The sequence below is a fragment of the Trachemys scripta genome, chromosome 6 (assembly GCF_013100865.1).
Source record: "Trachemys scripta elegans isolate TJP31775 chromosome 6, CAS_Tse_1.0, whole genome shotgun sequence".
Classification (NCBI taxonomy): Eukaryota; Metazoa; Chordata; order Testudines; family Emydidae; genus Trachemys; species Trachemys scripta.
The window spans coordinates 10,860,935-10,879,228 of NC_048303.1; the positions used below are offsets into that span (position 1 = coordinate 10,860,935).

At 43.4% G+C, this 18,294-nt stretch overlaps 1 protein-coding gene across 1 annotated transcript in view; it reads right to left on the reverse strand.

The window, feature by feature from the left end:
* LOC117879086 (lipoxygenase homology domain-containing protein 1-like) overlaps positions 1-18,294 on the reverse strand; it is a 151,618-nt gene that overhangs the window by 74,834 nt on the left and 58,490 nt on the right. The window contains exon 4 of the mRNA XM_034774038.1: positions 5,181-5,310. Within this exon, the coding sequence (XP_034629929.1) occupies positions 5,181-5,310 (130 nt within the window). The remainder of the gene's footprint in view (positions 1-5,180; positions 5,311-18,294) is intronic.

Below are 18,294 nucleotides of genomic sequence, written 5' to 3' on the forward strand. Positions count from 1 at the left end.
CAACCCACCTATCACTTACCAATCTGCTCCTAGCCAGGAACAGTTCTTTCACCTTTGTTTCAAGTTTCAGTAATTGCTAAACCATTTTTTAAATTAATTTATTTTAGACAAAAAAAATACATGAATATATATTCCACTTGTCATAAATAGGACTGGGTAACTGTGAGATTGTAATTTAATGAACAAAAATAACATAGCTAGCTAAACACTGGAGTGTAATACATTTAGTGGTAGCAGCATTGCTACCCTAGTGATGTGATTTATTTAGTCTATCCCATTCCATCGCCCTCAGCCCAAGAGCTGTAGAGGCCACAGTGCAGCGAATCTTGGGGAAAGGTGGCTAAGGTCAGGAAAAATTAGTGGAGGATCTTCAGAATTCTACTCCTGGTGCAGAGGACACCCCTGGAAACAGGGGACACCTGCAGAACAGCTATGGGAGGTGACGAAGGCAGGAGAGATGCCATAATTCTGTAAGGCAAGGCAGGGGACTGCTGACTCTGAATCTGGGTCTAGTCAGAGTCAGCGTGCAAACCCACTGTGAAACCCATGAAAAGACAAACTTTTTACAGTGGCCTTGTGCTAGGGTGACCAGATAGCAAGTGTGAAAAATCAGGACAGGGTGTGGGGGGGTAATAGGAGCCTATATATGAAAAGGCCCCGATATCAGGACTGTCACTATAAAATCGGGACATCTGGTCTCCCTACCTTGTGCTTGGGTCTGACTGAGCTGCACTGAATGCAGGACCTCACTTGGGAAGCAAAGTGGCCATCTGCTCTTTGGTTCTGGGCATGGTTGGGGGCTGTGCGAACTACCCAGCCTCAAGGTTACTCCAGCCTTCTCCCAGCTGCCCACAGCAGCCAGAACACATCAGTGTTATGGCCATTACCCTAGCCATGACCTACTATGCTGAGGCTCTGATGCCAGCAGCACAAAGCCATGACACTCGCTCCTTGCCACCTGCAAATTTTCCTTATTCCAGATCCACCAGCTTTACAACTGCTTTGTGCTGGAAAAGACGTGCAAAAGAGCTGTAGTCAAAAAAAGAATTTGGCCCAGTATATTGAAGATCCTAGTCACGACTTAACCTATTTAATGAGGTCAAAAAACTTCTCTTTCATTATACTGGAAAGATTCTGGAAGCTTCCGTTTCCAGAATTCATGTTTTTTATGACAAGTCAGTATGATAATTCATGTAGGTTTTTACAATTAACTTATTGTTGGACAAAATGTTAAAAAACATGATATTTCATCACCTTGTCATGTTTTGTCATAATTTTACTTTGCAGGCATGTGTGCATGACAAAAAGGTCTGAAATGTCATGTATTTCACTACCAGCACACAATCACAAAAAAAACCACCCCTGTGCTAACCAGAAGCTGAAATGGTAGTACCTTCATTGGGAAATGCATGGTATTTTATCTTTTTATCATATCATCTATGCCATAAAATAAACATGTATAAAATGTCATGCATTTGCAGTCATTTCATCCGTGAACTCTATATAAACTCCTAGTTGGAAGATGCATGAGATTCCATCCTTTTGCCATATTCACAAAGTTGAGTAAAACATTTAGGGGCAGTCTGGCTATTTCGTTGCTCACTTCATATCTGGGAGAAAAGATTAATCGATTAAACACTAGGACAGCAACCTATATCTGGAATAATTTCCTCTTGTTTTTGCCTGGTAAACCACCACAATTCTATAAGCATTTGTTTATAGGTGCTGGAATTTTAGCTGGCACTTAGGAAACCATGAGTGGAAAACTGTAGTCGGGATAGAAATGGTTATCTCCCAGGGGACTAAATTTTAAGAACCTCAGAATGCAAAAGGCTTGTTTGCTATGACTCTCATTCTCATTTCCAGCCATCTTAGCCCCCTGCTTTCCTCCATAACAAGGATGAAGTTGATAATGTTAGCCATCCTCACAATGTTTTTGAACACAGTCATACTTATGCCAGTCGTAGAGTAAAACCACCACCATCTCTTCTTTCTTTCATTCAGAGAAATACAACTAATGCTTCTGGAAGGAAAACTCATTAACTAGAGTGTCAGCGAAGTTGACTTATACAACTTTAAGGTCACCACGGATTAAAAAATAGCCAGCATTTTTATTGGGATATCTTCACTTCCTCTTGGGCAAGTCACCTTGTAGCTCTGTGCCTCAGTTTCCCCACTTGTAAAATGGGGAAAATGCTACCTACTTTGTAAAGTGCTTTGAGATCTATGGATAAGAGATATGATGTATTAGGGTTTTTTTTAGATAAATATATACACAGCAAGTTCTCACTGCTGTTGCTAATAATGGCTGGAATAGTAAAAACAAAACAAAACACCTCTGTGAGTAGTGATTTCAGAATATCAAATATGGCAAACAGGTCTGAAATTTCATGTATTTTCATTACCATTCCCATATCATTTTTCTTTACAGAGTCTCATGTTTGAGTTGCTTCACTGGGAAGAGAAGCTCTTTTGAGGATAAAATTTAAAATAGCTTCAGGTACCTCTTGTCGGTGCTGTAGAAACGGAGAAAATGTGAAGTTACCGTATGACATTAACAGAGGGTTAGTATTTTCTGAAACACATCTGCAACCAAACTAAACTAGCAAGCATAATGAAAGATAAAACCAATAATCCCATTTAGATTCTACAGGTAAGGGTTTTCTATTAAAACATTGTTCTGCCAAAGGGGAAGTTAGAAACTATTGAGCAATAATATTTTAATATTGCAGACAATTTTGTTATCAGCATGTTAGTCTGAGCAGATCCAGGTAAAGCAAAGCCCTGTCAAGCAATCAGACTGAGTGTAATCGCCACTGGAGCACTGTGAACTCCAAATCAAGTGAAATGCTCAAAAAATCAAAAAGATTTTCTCTCCTCAGAGTCAATAATTTTCAAAAGGGGCAAACAGAGCATGGTTTCTCTTGGGTTTTAAAATCAAAATTATCATAGAGTTGGAAGGGACCTCAGGAGGTCATCTAGTCCAACCCCCTGCTCAAAACAGGACCAATCCCCAGACAGATTTTTACCCCAGTTCCCGAAATAGCCTCTTCAAGCATTGAACTCACAACACTGGGTTTAGCAGGCCAATGCTCAAACCACTGAGCTACCTCTCTCCCCTATATTTATCTTTAAAAAAATATGATCTGGTGAATAAGGCACTAGATTGAAAGGCAGGAATTCTGGGTTCTATTCGCAGCTCAGCCACTGTGTGACCTTGGGTAAGTCACTTCAACACCCCGTGCCTCAGTTTCCCCTTTTTGTGTTATCTATTCAGCGTGTAAGCTCTCTGGGGCAAGGACTGTCACAGCACTTGTGTAACCCACTGGTGAGTGTATGTTACAGATTCCAGTCTGGGTCAATCCATGAATGATATGAGTCTGTTACAGGATAAGTTTGAGGGCTTTGGGTTGTTAGCTCAAACTGTAGCAGCTCATTCTTTTACCTTGGATATTCCTGGTTCACCCCTTGTACTGGCCAAGATGGCAGCCATCACACTTGTACAAAGCTTCACACAAAGGGCTCTCATTCTTAGTTTGAGAGACTGAGTAATACAAATAATAAATACTGCTACTAATAAGAAGAATTTGTAGAATAGTTTTTCAAAAAATAGACTCTCCGTGGGTGGGAGCAATTTTGCACATGCAACCATGTGCACAGAACTGTACATGTCTACATTAGTGACACAAATTTCAAACCCTGCCCTCAGATGCTTATGTAATAAAACCCAAATTAGTCCAAGAGCTTTTTCAGGAGCTTATGGGGTATGAGTGAAGTGTCCATTATATTGGATTGCTCTCTCCAGGGGCGGCACTATGTATTTTGCCGCCCCAAGCACAGCAGTCAGGCGGCTTTTGGTGGCGTGCCTGCGGAGGTCCACTGGTAACGCGGATTCAGCGGCATGCCTGCGGGAGGTCTGCCGGTCCTGCGGCTTCGGCATACCCGCCGCCGAATTGCCATGAAGCCGCGGGACCAGTGGACCTCCCGCAGGCCCTCACGGTGATCGGCAGGCCGCCCCCCACAGCTTCCCGTCCCAGGCACATGCTTGGTGCCTGGAGCCGCCCCTGGCTCTCTCCTCTGTGAAAGAGCCAGTGGGTGAAAAATGGATCTTATGAACAGGGCCAGGGAAAGCCAGGCATTTTTCAAATAAAACTGTAGTCTCACAAGTCTGCTGTGCCATAAGGAAAACTGCATAATGTTTTTTAACTGCAAGTTAATAATATCCGTGAAGACCCCTGCAGTGGTTTCCCTGACTGGTCTTAGCTCTTTCCAATAATGTGTTCCAACCTTCCACAGCCTAGTGCCAGGCCCCATAAAGCAGAAACAGGTTTTTTTTAAAAAAATTCGCAGTGTTCTGAAATGTCTCCTTTATGTGCAGAGCTACACATTCAGCTGGCGCCCACTGGCATAGCTCCATCAAAATCAATGGATTTACACTAGAGGAAGGTCTGGCCCATACTTTCCTCATCCACTAACTCTTATTTGCACTGGTTCCAGACAGCTGGCCTTCATCTCTAGGCCAGGGTGTTAACCCTTTACATTCCGTGCCCCATACAAATGTTCAGGACCATAACTTTCAACAGCACAGGTCAACGTTTTCTACCCCGGGGGCTGAGCACGGGCAGCTTCCGATGATTTCTCTGGAAGTTGTGGGTGGTCAGCAGTTCTGAAAAACAGGCTACATACACAAGTGACTATATAGGGAGTCAAGAGCCTAACTTTAGGCACCCAGGTGAGAAAATATTGACCTTTCATTTCAATACTGTGATGAAGAAGTCAGGATGTACCAAGAACCCTACAGGCGTTACCATGGCGGATGTACAGAACTGTGCGTGAAAGGGATGTAGGCACACAAGGCATACAGGGCCCAGACCTGCAAGCCAATGAGTGCTCTCCACTCCAATCTAACTTCTTGGGAAATTAGAGTGTTCAGCAAATTGCAGGGTTGGACCTTACAAAGTATGGTCTGCAGCACATCTTTACACATGAGGGTTTGTAGGGTATTGGAGTGAGAAATATTCAATAGTATGAATCTGCATTTTCCTTACAAAATCTGCATATATTTAGGCGATGTTCCATCTGCATCTATCAGCAAAATACTGTTATGTTTCAACAAAAGCAATAAAAATCATTGACAGCAGGGTGGCCCTTAGGATTATACAATTCTCTCTAATACTCACTTGCTGGTAAGATGAGTCTTCGGTGTGATCCCAAACTCTCCAAAGAGAGTAACAAAGACATTGGCGTCAGTTCCCGCTCCTCGTACATCTCCTGTCACAGTCACCACCTCATAAACTGTTGGAAAAGAAAAGAAAAATTACTCACAGATCACTTCACCCACTACTGAAATGTATCCATCTGTGGGGTGGAACACAATCACTGCTTAACACTACAGGTTAGAATTTACCCAACTAAAATTGTTGCGGATATTTATGTAGACAGATGAAATTTACTTAGATTGGAATTGGGCAGGACAGAGTTAATTCAAACAAAATAAGCCTCTGTGTGCATATCCATGCATGCGTGTACATATTTTTAATGTATGTTATTTATATAACAAGTTTAAAAAAAAAATAGGTACCTACAATTAGACTCCTCGGATTTTCAAAAATACCTAAGTGAAGGGACTTAAACTTCTAAGTCACTTAGGTGCTTTTAAAAATTCCACTCTTAGATCCTTGGATTTAGGAGCCACTAGGAGCCCACTAGCTTGAGTTATAAATTCCTTCTACTGCCACTTTTCCAACTGCATCCTCATAACATCCTCAGGCAAACTCCTTCATGGCTGAAGTGTTCCATACTTGGTCTAAGCCCAGAGGTAAATTTGTAATTAATGTTTGAGCAAAATTGGTTGAACTATTTTTGATTTATGCATGTGTCAAAGCAATGTACTCTTCCTTATTTGTTCCAATGAGATATTTGCATAAGGCTAACTGAGAAACGAATAAAGCTAGAAAGTTCAAATTTGACTTGTTTTGTAGATCTCATTGAAGTATAAATGTTAAAGAATGGTGAAGACAGGGTGGCCATACAGAATGATCTGGGTCATTTGGTAAGCTGGACCCATTCAAAGAAAATGAGTTTAAATACAAGCAAATGCAAAGTCATGCATCTAGTAACAAAAAATACAGCTCATACCTACAGGGGAAAGAAGGACTGCATCCTGGAAATCAGTCATTCTGAAAAGTGCTTAGTGGTTATAGAGGACATACAATTCAGGAGTTCCCAGAGCAGTGCTGTGGCCAAAAGGGCTAGTGTGATGCTTGGATGTGTAAACAGGGGAGTAGTGAGCAAGAGTAGAGAGGTGATTTTACCTCTTTACAGCACTGCTGAGACGGATACTGGAATACTGCATCCAGTTCTTGTATCCACATTTTAAAAACAATGTTAAAAAATTGGAAAAGGTGCAGAGAAGAGCCACAAAAATGATCTGAAGGCAGGAAAAAAAAACACCTTATAGTGAGAGACTTAAAGAGCTCAATCTGTTTAGTTTACCAAAAAGATGAAGAGAACTTGATTATGGTGTATAAGTACCATCATGGGGAGAAAATGAAGGGTGTATTAAAGGGCTATGTAACCTAGCAGAGAAAAGCATAACAAGAACTAATAGCTGGAAGTTAAAGCCAAACAAGTTCAAGTTAGAAATAAGACATAAATTTTTAACAGTGAGGATAATTAACCATTGGATCAGGATTCTTCATCTCTTGCAGATTTCAGATCAAGACTGGATGCCTTTCTGAAAGAGATACTTTAGTCAAACAATAATTATTGGGCTCAATGCAGGGGTAACTGGATGAAATTCTATGGACTCTGGGCTTGTCTACACTACAAAATTAAGTTGACTTATCTAATTCAACCTCAAGCCTCTGAATTAATTAAGTCAATTGTGCATGGCCACACCGTGCTCATTGTCTCAGTGGAGTGCGTCCTCACTAGCAGTACCTGCATCGATGCACAAAACAGTGCATCGTGGGTAGCTGTCCCAAAATGCAACTTGTAGATTTAAGTGGTTCCAAGTAATAACAGACAGAACAAAATAAGTTACCAAGAAAAATAAAACAAAAATATGCAAGTCTAAGACTAATACAGTAGGAAACTAAATGTAGGTAAATCTCACTCTCAGAGATGTTCCAATAAACTTCTTTCACAGACTAGACTCCTTCCTAGTCTGGGCCCAATCCTTTCCCTGGTACAGTCCTTGTTCCAGCTCAGGTGGTAGCTAGGGGATTTCTCATGACTGCAGCTTGCTTTGTTCTGTTCCACTTCCTTATATAGCTTAGGCACAAGGCAGGAATCTTTTGTCTCTTTAGGTCCCCACCCCTCCTTGTAAATAGAAAAGCACCAGGTTTAAGATGGATTCCAGTACCAGGTGACATGGTCACATGTCCTGTGACACCCCCAGCCTTCATTCTTCCTGACCTGACTCACAGGAAGGCCTGCAAGTAAACAGAGCCATCTATAGACAATTGTCCTTGTTGATGGGAGTCATCAAGATTCTAAACCACCATTAATGGCCCACACTTTGCATAACTACTATAGGACCTCAGAGTTATAGTTTATAGTCCTAGTTTCAGATACAAGAATGATACAGTCAGACAAATAGGATGATCACACTCAGTAGATTATAAGCTTTGTAATGATACCTTACAAGAGACCTTTTGCATGAAGCATATTCCAGTTACATTATATTCACACTCATTAGCATATTTTCATAAAATCATGTGGAATGCATCATCACATCCACCACCTCCTGTGCAGACCAAGCAGGAGCGTGTTTGGGGCATGTAGTCTCCATGATCAGCTGTGCTCAAGCTGGCAGGCTCCCAATGCTGATCAAACAGGAAATGGGAAATCAAACATTCCCAGGGCTTTAGCAGGGGAGGAACAGTTTCCTGTATACCTGGCTGCAGTGCAGCAGAGTTGAGAATGATCTCCAGAGGGGTCCAAGTTGAGCATTGTGGGACACCACCTGGAGGCAATTATGTCAAATCACACAACGCTGCATCTGCACTACCTTGCAGTCGACCCATGAAAATTGAATTAAGCGCTATGCCTATCACAGAGGTGGATTACAGACGTCGACATTAGAGGTGACTTAGGTCGGCGTAAAGGACCCGGTAGTATAGACATATACATTAACAGGTCAACTTAAGGCAGCTTCCTTCAACCTAACTTTTTAGTGTAGACGAGGCCTCTGTTATACATGGCAGACTAGGTGATTTAATGGTCCTTTCTGGCCTTAAGGTCTATGAATATTAGATATCTTTGATATCAACTATATTTCTAGGCACAAAGTGGTGGAGTTAAGGCTGAACTTTCGACCTTTAAACTCGGCAGTCCCATCTTAACATTGTGAGAATGTAAATTCTGTCTGGATATGTAATAATTATTACATATTCTATTATTGCACCTCTCTGTGGCTGCAGACATACACACATAAAAAAGAAACAAAGCATTCACCAAAACTGTTCACACTGAGCAGTAATAACAGTCATCCACTATCACCCATCTCAACACCGGCAGGGAAGAAACTCATTCAGAGTTTTAGTCTAAAAGTCTAGGAACTATTTGGCTGGAAAGAAAAATGAGCTAGTTTACATCAAGTCCTGATGGCCAGCAAAATCTGCGGCAGGTGGGAAGCATTGGGAGGGAGGAGGAGGTGCTGATCAGCGGGACCACCGGCAGGAGGGAGCCCTGGAGCACCCACGAAGTCGGTGCCTATGAGTAAAACTTTTGTCGGTCAGGGGTGTGTGAAACAAACAACCCCAGACCGACTTAAAAGTTACACTGACAGAAGTGCCAGTGTGGACAGCACTATGTTGGAGGGGGAAGACTCTCTCCCACTGACATAGCTATTGCCACTCGTTGGGGCTGGTTTAGTTGGCACAGAGCAGCTACATGGGAGACCTTAGATTTGTGGTGTAGACCTAGCCTCAGTCTCTGTCCTTCCTCACTCCCTTTGGCATGGCTTGCAGCCCAGGAGCTGACCCTGTCATCGTATCCAGCTGACATGCAGGCTGTGAGGGTGTAACGATGCGGTTCTGGCGGGACCCAACTGAGAGTGCCAATTCAGGACAAATTGCTAAAACAGGGCAGTTACAGCCCTAGGCTGGGGTTTTTCCACCTCTAAGGCAAACCAAACCAGCCAGAAAGTGAAGACTTTGGTCTCACCCCACTGGCTAACCACAAGTCACACAAGCAATTCCCTTAGACACTCCAGTTTCCCAATATCACCACCAGTGCCACTCGTTATGGGGACAAATGGTTATGAAAACCAATACCCCAATAAAAGAAAAAAGGTTCTCCTGATCCCAAAGGACCAAGCCCCAGATCCAGGTCAATATACAAATCAGATCTTACCCACAAATTACGCTGTTGCCAATCCTTTAGAATCTAAAATCTAAAGTTTTATTCATAAAAGGAAAAAGATACAGATCAGAGCTAGAATTGGTTAAATGGAATCAATTACATACAGTAATGGCAAAGTTCTTGGTTCAGGCTTGTAGCAGTGATGAAATAAACTGCAGGTTCAAAATCAAGTCTCTGGAATACATCTCCAGCTGGGATGGGTCATCGGTCCTTTGTTCAGAGCTTCAGTTTGTAGCAAAGTTCCTCCAGAGGTATGAAGCAAGATTGAAGACAAGATGGAGGAGAGGCATCAGCCTTTTATAGTCTTTTCCAGGTGTAAGAACACATCTTTGTCCTTACTGTGGAAAATTACAGTAAAATGGAGTCTGGAGTCACATGGGCCAGTCCCTGCATACTTTGCTGAGTTGCAAGGCGTGTTTGTCTTCTCTCAATGGGTCAATTGTATAGCTGATGGGTCCTTAATAGGACCTTAATGGTGTTAGCAGAGCTAACGCCAACTTGTCTGGGAAGTTTCCCAGAAGCATAGCATAAGTTTGAAATACAGACAGTATAAAGCCAATATTCATAACTTGAATTACAAAATTGATACACACATATAGACAGCATAATCATAACCAGCAAACCATAACTTTGTCTTACACACCTCATTTGACCCCCTTTATACAAGATTTGGTGCCACTACAGGACTTTGGTTGCAACCATGTTCTATATGGTCCCAGTTCAAATCAATAACATGACAGAGGGTTCAGACGGGACTGTAAAAGACCCCTGTCTGAAGACTCCTCTTCCCATGCAGAAACCAGGCAACATCTGGTCTCTTACGTTTTTAAAGGTGATGGCATTAACCTTTGTGTCCATCCTTGTTTTTCATTCTAGGTGGCCATGTGAATGTACTGATGAAAAGTTACTTCCCCAGTTATTTGAGAAACAGGCCTATGGAAGGACAATGAATAGCTTTTAAATCAGCTGCAGCAACAAATTACACCCTTAAGCTACCAGTGTTACATCAAGAACAAGCATATATTCTGTCAAAATGTCAGCAGTTGTTTAGTGAGTTACTTCATGACTAGTGAAGTATTCAGAGTTGTTACAAATTGTATGTTGCAGACAATATAAGTTATACTTGTCTACATCTCCCTCATTAAGCACCCTCTTCTTTTGTGTCCCTGAATGGGATTGCTGTGCATTTTATCTCCACTTATGGACATCATTGGCATACTACACAATGGTGGAGGGTGACTGCTGTGGAATAGATAGTCTAGGTTGATTTCCCTTCACTTCCAAGACTTCCTAGATACCAGACCATAAGACATCAAAGAAAAATGAAAGAACAAAATAGTAGCAAAAAAAAAGTGTGACGTCTATACTTCTATACCTCCTGCAATGGGAGTCGTGCCGGTGCATGGAAGCACACCTTTGTGAATATGCACGGATGTGTGTTACACACGCAAGACAAAGAACACAATTTACTCATATAGTAGAGCAGGGTTGGTTTCTTGGCAGTGCACATATCCACAGTTATGAAGGGAAAGAATTTAAGCATGGAGGACACAAACAGATGCAATGAACTCTGCCGGGGGAACATGTGCTATTATTAAAAACACTGTTAAGTACTAATTAAAATTAACATTCCACAGAAGGACAAAATGATGGCAGAGGGAAATGGGAGCCAGGCAGAATTTGCAACATCAGAAGGTCATTTAATAAGATGTTTAGACAATTCCACAATCAATGTACTGCAGGAAGTGAGAGACTATTGCCATTCCCAGCTCTTGCACTATAGCCAGTACACTCAGCTGCCTAAGTAAACGATGTTACAAGGCTTCCATGTCATGAAGACATCATCATGAAAACAGAGACACATTTCTTCTCTTGAAACTAGAGTCTAATGCTATCTGACTCCCTTGGACACAGAGTCAGAGCAGAAGCCATTGTGCTCAAGAAGAGAATAGTTCCATTTCCCTATAGCGGTGGGACCACACTGTAAAACTTGCATCTGGAGCTAAACTGCCTCAAAGTTCAGAGATCTTTGGGTCCAGGTTTGGTTCAGACCCTGTCTTTATTATTTTTTATTTTTTTATATATTTGAACCATTGCAAAAATCAAGAGGCCTGATTCACCACTGCCTTGTATCTTGTGTAGACCTGTGGCAAATGAGAAAGCAGGTGGAAAGGGCTACAATTCTCACGGGTGTACCACTTTGCACTCACTCTCCACAGATGTATGTGGCAATGTATGGCACAAGCCTGCTCTTGAGTAAATTGGCTATTCCAGCTTTGAGAGAATGTACCCAGCCCTCGTGAATCCAAAGCTAAACATCCTGTACTTTACTACATGAGGCAATACAGTTGAATTAACTGAAAACCTTGAAATCAGAATTCTGCAGGAGCCACACTTACATCCAAAGGTGGAATTTGGTTTAGAGATCTCAATTTTGCTACGTTGGGGCTACAGCTCTGAAAAGGTAGATTAGGTCCTAGAAAAAAGACTCGGGTTAAACACTTGAATTTAATACCTATTCCTCTAATTCCCTCCTACATGGAGTTCATGCTTTTTGTCTTCAAAGAACTTTACAAACTCTTACCAATTAATACTAACAATGCTCCATTTGGTACAGAATTTTACTAGTGAGCAAAATGAAGCACAGAGAGGGCAGGGGGCATTGAAAATTTTGCAGTGGACCGAAAAATAGTAAAACCGTGCCCTAAGTAACTTGTCCCGGTCAATTCAGGGAGTTAGCATGAGAGCCATTATTAAACTCAGGAATGCCTGGCTCCCAGTCTTGTGCTCAGAGCTCATGTCTCTCTCAGTGAGAGTCAGATAAAGGCAATGTCCGTCTCCTCAAGCATCTTGCACAACAGTAACTAGTGCAGACTATCCTGTTCCAATTATCACATCAATTACTGAGTGCTTTAATAATAGCAAGTGAAGCCTGGTTCCAACTCTGTCTCATCTGGTGGATAGTGAATCCCCAGCTGAGACCATGATTAAGCTGACTAATGACATGTCTTAAAAAATGCTGATGAAAGTCTTATCACAGATACTTCATCTCTTATTGACAGAACTGGGTGGCCAGGCTTCAAGACATACAAAATATTAATGGGTATAACATATGCAAAAGGGCACGAATCCCACTGTTTTGCAATATACTGCAGACATGCTACGGCTTCTTATGAGCATGCACAATCTCTGATTTGAAGAATAGTACACAATTAAAGGAAATAATATACACAGACTACTTTGCCAGAGATTAGCATCCAAAACTGATTCATTTTAGGAGTGGACTGTAGAAAGTGCAAAATCAATTTATACAGATACACTGTGGTGTTACTGATACAACTTGCATCCAGTTACTAATCCTGCATGAAGAGGGCGGATATTATTAACCCAGCCAGGACCGCTCCAGGATTTTTGCCGCCCCAAGCGGTGGAAAAAAATAAAATAAAATAAAATAAAATAAAAAAGCCGATTGCAATTGCGATCGGCGGCACTCCAGCGGCAGCTCCACCATGCCGCTTTCTTCTTTGGCGGGAATTCGGCGGCAGGTGCTTCCCTCCGAGAGGGACCCGCCGCCGAATTGCCGCCGAACAGCCCGACGTGCAGCCCCTTCCCCTTGGCCGCCCCAAGCACCTGCTTGCTGGGCTGGTGCCTGGAGCCGGCCCTGAACCCAGCCATTTTCAGGTGTCAGACAGGAGGAAACACCTATTTCCAAAGCTGTGGGTGAAACAATCGTAATATTTCTGAAAGATGTCAGCTTGAGACTGCTGGAGACTGAAGTCCTCTAGCCAACAGCAGGTAGAGCTTCCACAGCACCAGCCTGGAGGGAACATCTCCACGGTGACCGCATAGTCAACTCATGTCTCCAGTCTCTGCTGACATTGCCAACACTGGTATCAGTTAGCATCAAGTGTGAGGGTGGTTTTAGGACTCAAATTGAACTAAGGCAACCAATTTATGTCCCACAGGTTAATGAACAGCCATTGGATGATTTTGGTCACTATTGACCAGAACTAGTTTTGCCTAGAGATGAGTGGCTGAAATAAGCACGTAACCTACCTGGATGAGCATGGACAGCCAGCCAGGAAGAGAAACTATACAAAAGAACTAACCTGATCTGCAAAAGCGTAGCATACAAGTGCTCAGGAGGTAGCTGTGGGTGATGCCAATTCTACACTTCACCAGAAGGGAAAATGAACAAATATCATGGCATGCATGCTCCTTCTCATTGATGCTTCTACCTGATCTGCTCTGTCATGACCGTACCCACCATCTCCTCCTTCAAATCCCTCCACTTAACACACTTCTTCTGAGAGGCCTGCAAACCCTAGCCCTAACTCTAGGGGCTTATTTGCACAAATGCTTAGGGTATTTCTACACAGCAAAGAAAAACCCACGGCTGGTCGGTGCCAGCCAACTCAGGTTTGCAGAGCTTGGGCTGCAGGGCTGTTTCATTGCTATGCAGACTTCCTGGCTCAGGCTAGAGACTGGGATCTAGGACTCTGCAGGGTGCGAGGGTCCCAGAGCTCGAGCTACAGCCCGAATCCAAAAGTCTACATAGCAATGAAACAGCCCCACAATCCGAGCCCCACAAGCCCAAGTCGACTGGCACAGGCCAGCCGTGCATTTTTTTTTTGCAGTATAAACATAGCCTAAAGGTATGTCTACACTGCCCCACAGTTCGGACTACAGGGATGTGAACAGCAGTGTGCACCAACGCGCTGTGCTGTGACCACCCAGTGTGGACTCTGCGGACACGAACTAAAAGGTTCCTAGTTCACATTAATATAGTCCTCTTCAATCGGGATTACATTAATGAAATAAAAGGTTCCTAGTTTACGTGCCCACAGCGTCCACACAGGACAGTTACAGAGCAGCACTTTGGTGGACGCCTCTATTCACACCCCTGTAGTCCACACTGCTCAGCCCTTGGTTCAGGGGTTCTCAAACTTCCCGAGCTTCATTTAAACGCTAATATCCCTTTTGACCCAGAGACAATCAAGAATCGTAATATAGCATTACAAGACATGAAAAGGATTTAGCATCTACAAGCTAATTTGATTTCTTCTAACAGGACATAAGTAAACACAGACAAATGCACTTAGCATCTACTCTTTGATTCTTATCAACACAAGTAAATGGGTTAGAGGTTGCTAGCCTAATTAACATTTCTTTGATATGTGGCGGGATGAGACTCAGTGGTACGGCGCCTCCTGTTGGTTGTCCAGGGAATTAGCTCTTTTCCAGCTCCGGAGCATCCTCTGCCGGCAGATGTCTCGCCTGCCGCTGGCCCCCGTGTCCCTCCCAGACCCAGGTGCCCTTTGCCCAGGGGTTCTGCCCACCGCAGCAACCCACAATCTGGGTCTTACCCTCCAGGAGGCCCCCCAACCCTCTAGCCCCACCTTGCCTCAGTGGGTGCTGCCAGTCGCCATCTAGCCCCCACTCACTGGGGCAGACGCAGTCTGTAAACCACTCATCATCGGCAAGGGGGGTTGGATCAGCTGCCTCTGTCTATTCCTGGGCTGCCCCCCTGCAGCACTAGTTCCCTTTTGTGGGCCCTTATCTCGGCCTGCAGCCTGGGGCTTTGCTAGGCTGGAGCTCTCCAGCTCCCTCTGTCCTTCCCCAGCACTGCGCCACCTCAGGTACCCTCCTCAGCTTCCCAGACAGCCAGGTCCTTCTCTCTCTAAGGAGCTAGAGAGAGTGTCTCTTCTGCCTTTTGGCCCACCACCCTCTTAAGGGCCAGCTGAGCCCTGATTGCACTGGCTGCATCTGAGGCTGCTTCCCCCATCAGCCCAGCTTTTCCCCTGCCACAGCCCTCTCCCAGGGCTGTTTTAAGCCCTTCAGGGCAGGAGCGGGGTAACCACCCCGCTACAGATATCCACACACAAGTGAATTCTCCTGATTACAATGGCAATCCTCTTGTTAAGTTGTGAAGGGTCATATACAGGTTAGCTGGTTTGCCAGCATAGGGTAGTCTAGTTAAGAGAGCAAGAGGAAGAAACAAAAGCCTTTGAACCCAAACTATGCGGAAGTAATACGTTTTCAAGCTCCACAGAGCCCTCCTTCAGGTCTGGGAAAGGTAGTACAGACTCCCCGCGACTTACGCAATCGTTCCGTTCCGAAAGCCTTGCATAACTTGAATTTTCCATAAGTCGGAAATGTATACCCGTACGTTATGCAAAAATTTCTGCAACTCGAAAATCCTATTTCTGGCTTATGGAACTTTTTCCATAAGTGCGAATTTGCGTGAGTCGGGTCTTGCGTAACCCGGGGAGCATCTGTAGAGTGTCACAGCTAGATATGTAGATATATCTCTACTAGTACAATGATCCCCCCGGCTCCCCACAAAAAAAACACATTTCAAGATTAATGGGTCCTACACATGCCTTTCACAACATGTGGTGCACCTCATTCAGTGCATCAAATCCCCCAACAACAACTAGGTGGGTGAAACCAGACAATCAAAACGCCCTCAAATGAATGCACACAGATAAATGATAAAAAGACAAAACACCCTATCACCCATGGGTGAACACTTTTCACAAAATAATCACGCCGTATCTGACCTCTCTGCCCTTGTCCTGAAAGGAAACCTGCACAACACCTTCAAAAGAGGAGCCTGGGAGCTTAAATTCATAACTCAGCTAGACACCAAAAATCATACACTCAATGGAGGTGTGGGTTTTATGTCTCATTATAATAAGCTGTAATCCACTAACTCTCCATTGTTCTATGATTAGTAGTAGTAGTCCATCACTGACCATGACGATGATATTGTCACAATTCTCATCTATGGCTATGCATATGACTCCAAAGTCCAAATCCTGATGCACAGAGTTGGCCACACTAAGGGCATAGGAAGTCTGTATCCGTGATGTTTGATGATGCAGGTCTGTGGCATCTTTCACGTGCAGCCTGGAGACAATTTCACTGATCCCGCTTGAACCTGTTGCATGCTCATCTTATAAGAGACTTCCGGTGAGTTCTGTTCTGAGCCATTTTTCTCAAGCTCTTTGAGATTGATGACAGCCCACTGGAGACTGCTCTTCAAATGATCTTTGAAGCACTTATACAGAAAAACCTTCTTTCTTTTGCCTGCCTCAGCTCCCTATACAGGATCCGGTTGGCAGTGATCTTTCATTCTGGTGCTCTCAGTAGTATGTCCTTGATGCTGGTTGCGTTTGCTCTCTCAAGGACTTTAATATTGATCACTCTGTCCTGCCAGCGAATGCTTATTATTGAGCGCATGTGAACTTCCTCAAGTTGTTTAATGTGCCAGCTCTGAAGAGTCCATGTCTCAGAACCATAGAGGAAAGACGTTAGAACCACTACACTGTAGATCTTCAATTTGGCGGAGAGATGACTGTTGTGTTGGTTAAGGACTTTTGTTTGGAGTTGGCCAAGGTCCTGGCTTGCTTTACTGATTCTGGTGGCAATTTCCTTATCAAGGGAATCATCACTAGAGATGGTGCTGCCCAAATACTTTAACTGATCCACATTTTTCAGCTGTGTGCCTTGGATGGAGCTGGCTGGCACTGGGGCATTGGAATGAGCTGCTGGTTGGAACAAGACCTCTGTCTTACCGAGACTGAGGTTGAGGCCAAAGAGCTGGGATGATTCAGAAAATCTATCAACGACAACCTGAAGGTCTTTATGTCTATGGACCATCATGGTGCAGTCATCTGTAAAAAGTGTCTCAACTAGAAATCTCTCCAGCATCTTGGTCTTATCGTTAAGTCTTCAAAGATCAATGAGAGAACCATCGAGTTCGTAATGGATGTATATCCCCTGATCCATGTCCCTTGTGGCCTGGCTGAGGACACAGGCAAAGAACAAGTTGAACAGCACTGGAGCAAGTACATAGCTTTGCTTCACTCCATTTGAGATTTCAAATGCATCAGAAGAGTCACCATTCAAGAGCACTTGCCCTGTCATATGGACATGGAACAGACAGATGATTTGTATGAACCTTCTTCGGCAGCCCAGTTTCTGTAGAATAGCCCTTAGACCTTCTCAGTTGATTGTATCAAAGGCTTTGGTCAAGTTGATGAAAACTGCATACAGGTCCATGTTCTGCTCTAAATATTTTTCCTGGGCCTGCCTTATGAAAAAAAAATCATGTCCCTAATACTGTGACCTGGTCTGAAACCACACTACACTTCTGGCAGATTCTCCTCAGATACATTTGCAATGAGTCTGTTCAGCAGAATGCGAGCTAGTATTTTCCCTGCTGCACAGAGGAGAGAAATGCCTATGCAATTTCCACAGTCAGCTTTGCTGCCTTTGTTTTTGAATAGCGGTACAATAATAGCATCTCTGAAGTCTTGGGGCATTTCTTCTTCCTCACAAATGCTACTCAAGATGTTGTGAAACACCTCAATAGCCTTTGGAGCTACTGCTTTGTACAATTCTGCTGGAATTCCATCCTTTCTGGATGCTGGGCACATGCTTTATCTTCTCATTTCTATGTGAAACCCCTAGCACACCTTGGCAGTATAGAAATATTAATAATATTCAGACATGCCCTACTAATGAATAAAAGGGGGGGGGGGAGAGACACACAAGCAATTCTGTACATTCATGGCTAGTTAGGCCAAAAGTTCTAGGAAAACATTAGATAGTAACTATAGATTACGGATACTGCTGAGCCTCAGAAACTTGCCAGTTTTATCAAAGATGAATAGGTTTATGTCAGAAGCTGAAGTCTCTTACACTTTCCTATATTTCAAATAGAGAATTCCTTGAATATTGTAAATATTCACTTAGGGCTGACTCCTGGAAGGTGCTGATAATTCGGACCCCATTCTAGCAAAGCATTTAACCATGTGCTTAACTTTCAGCGCATGAGCAGAGTCTCAGAAATGTACCTAAAAGACTGGCAACAAATTATGGGGCCAGCACTGCACACTAAAGAGAACTGCACATATT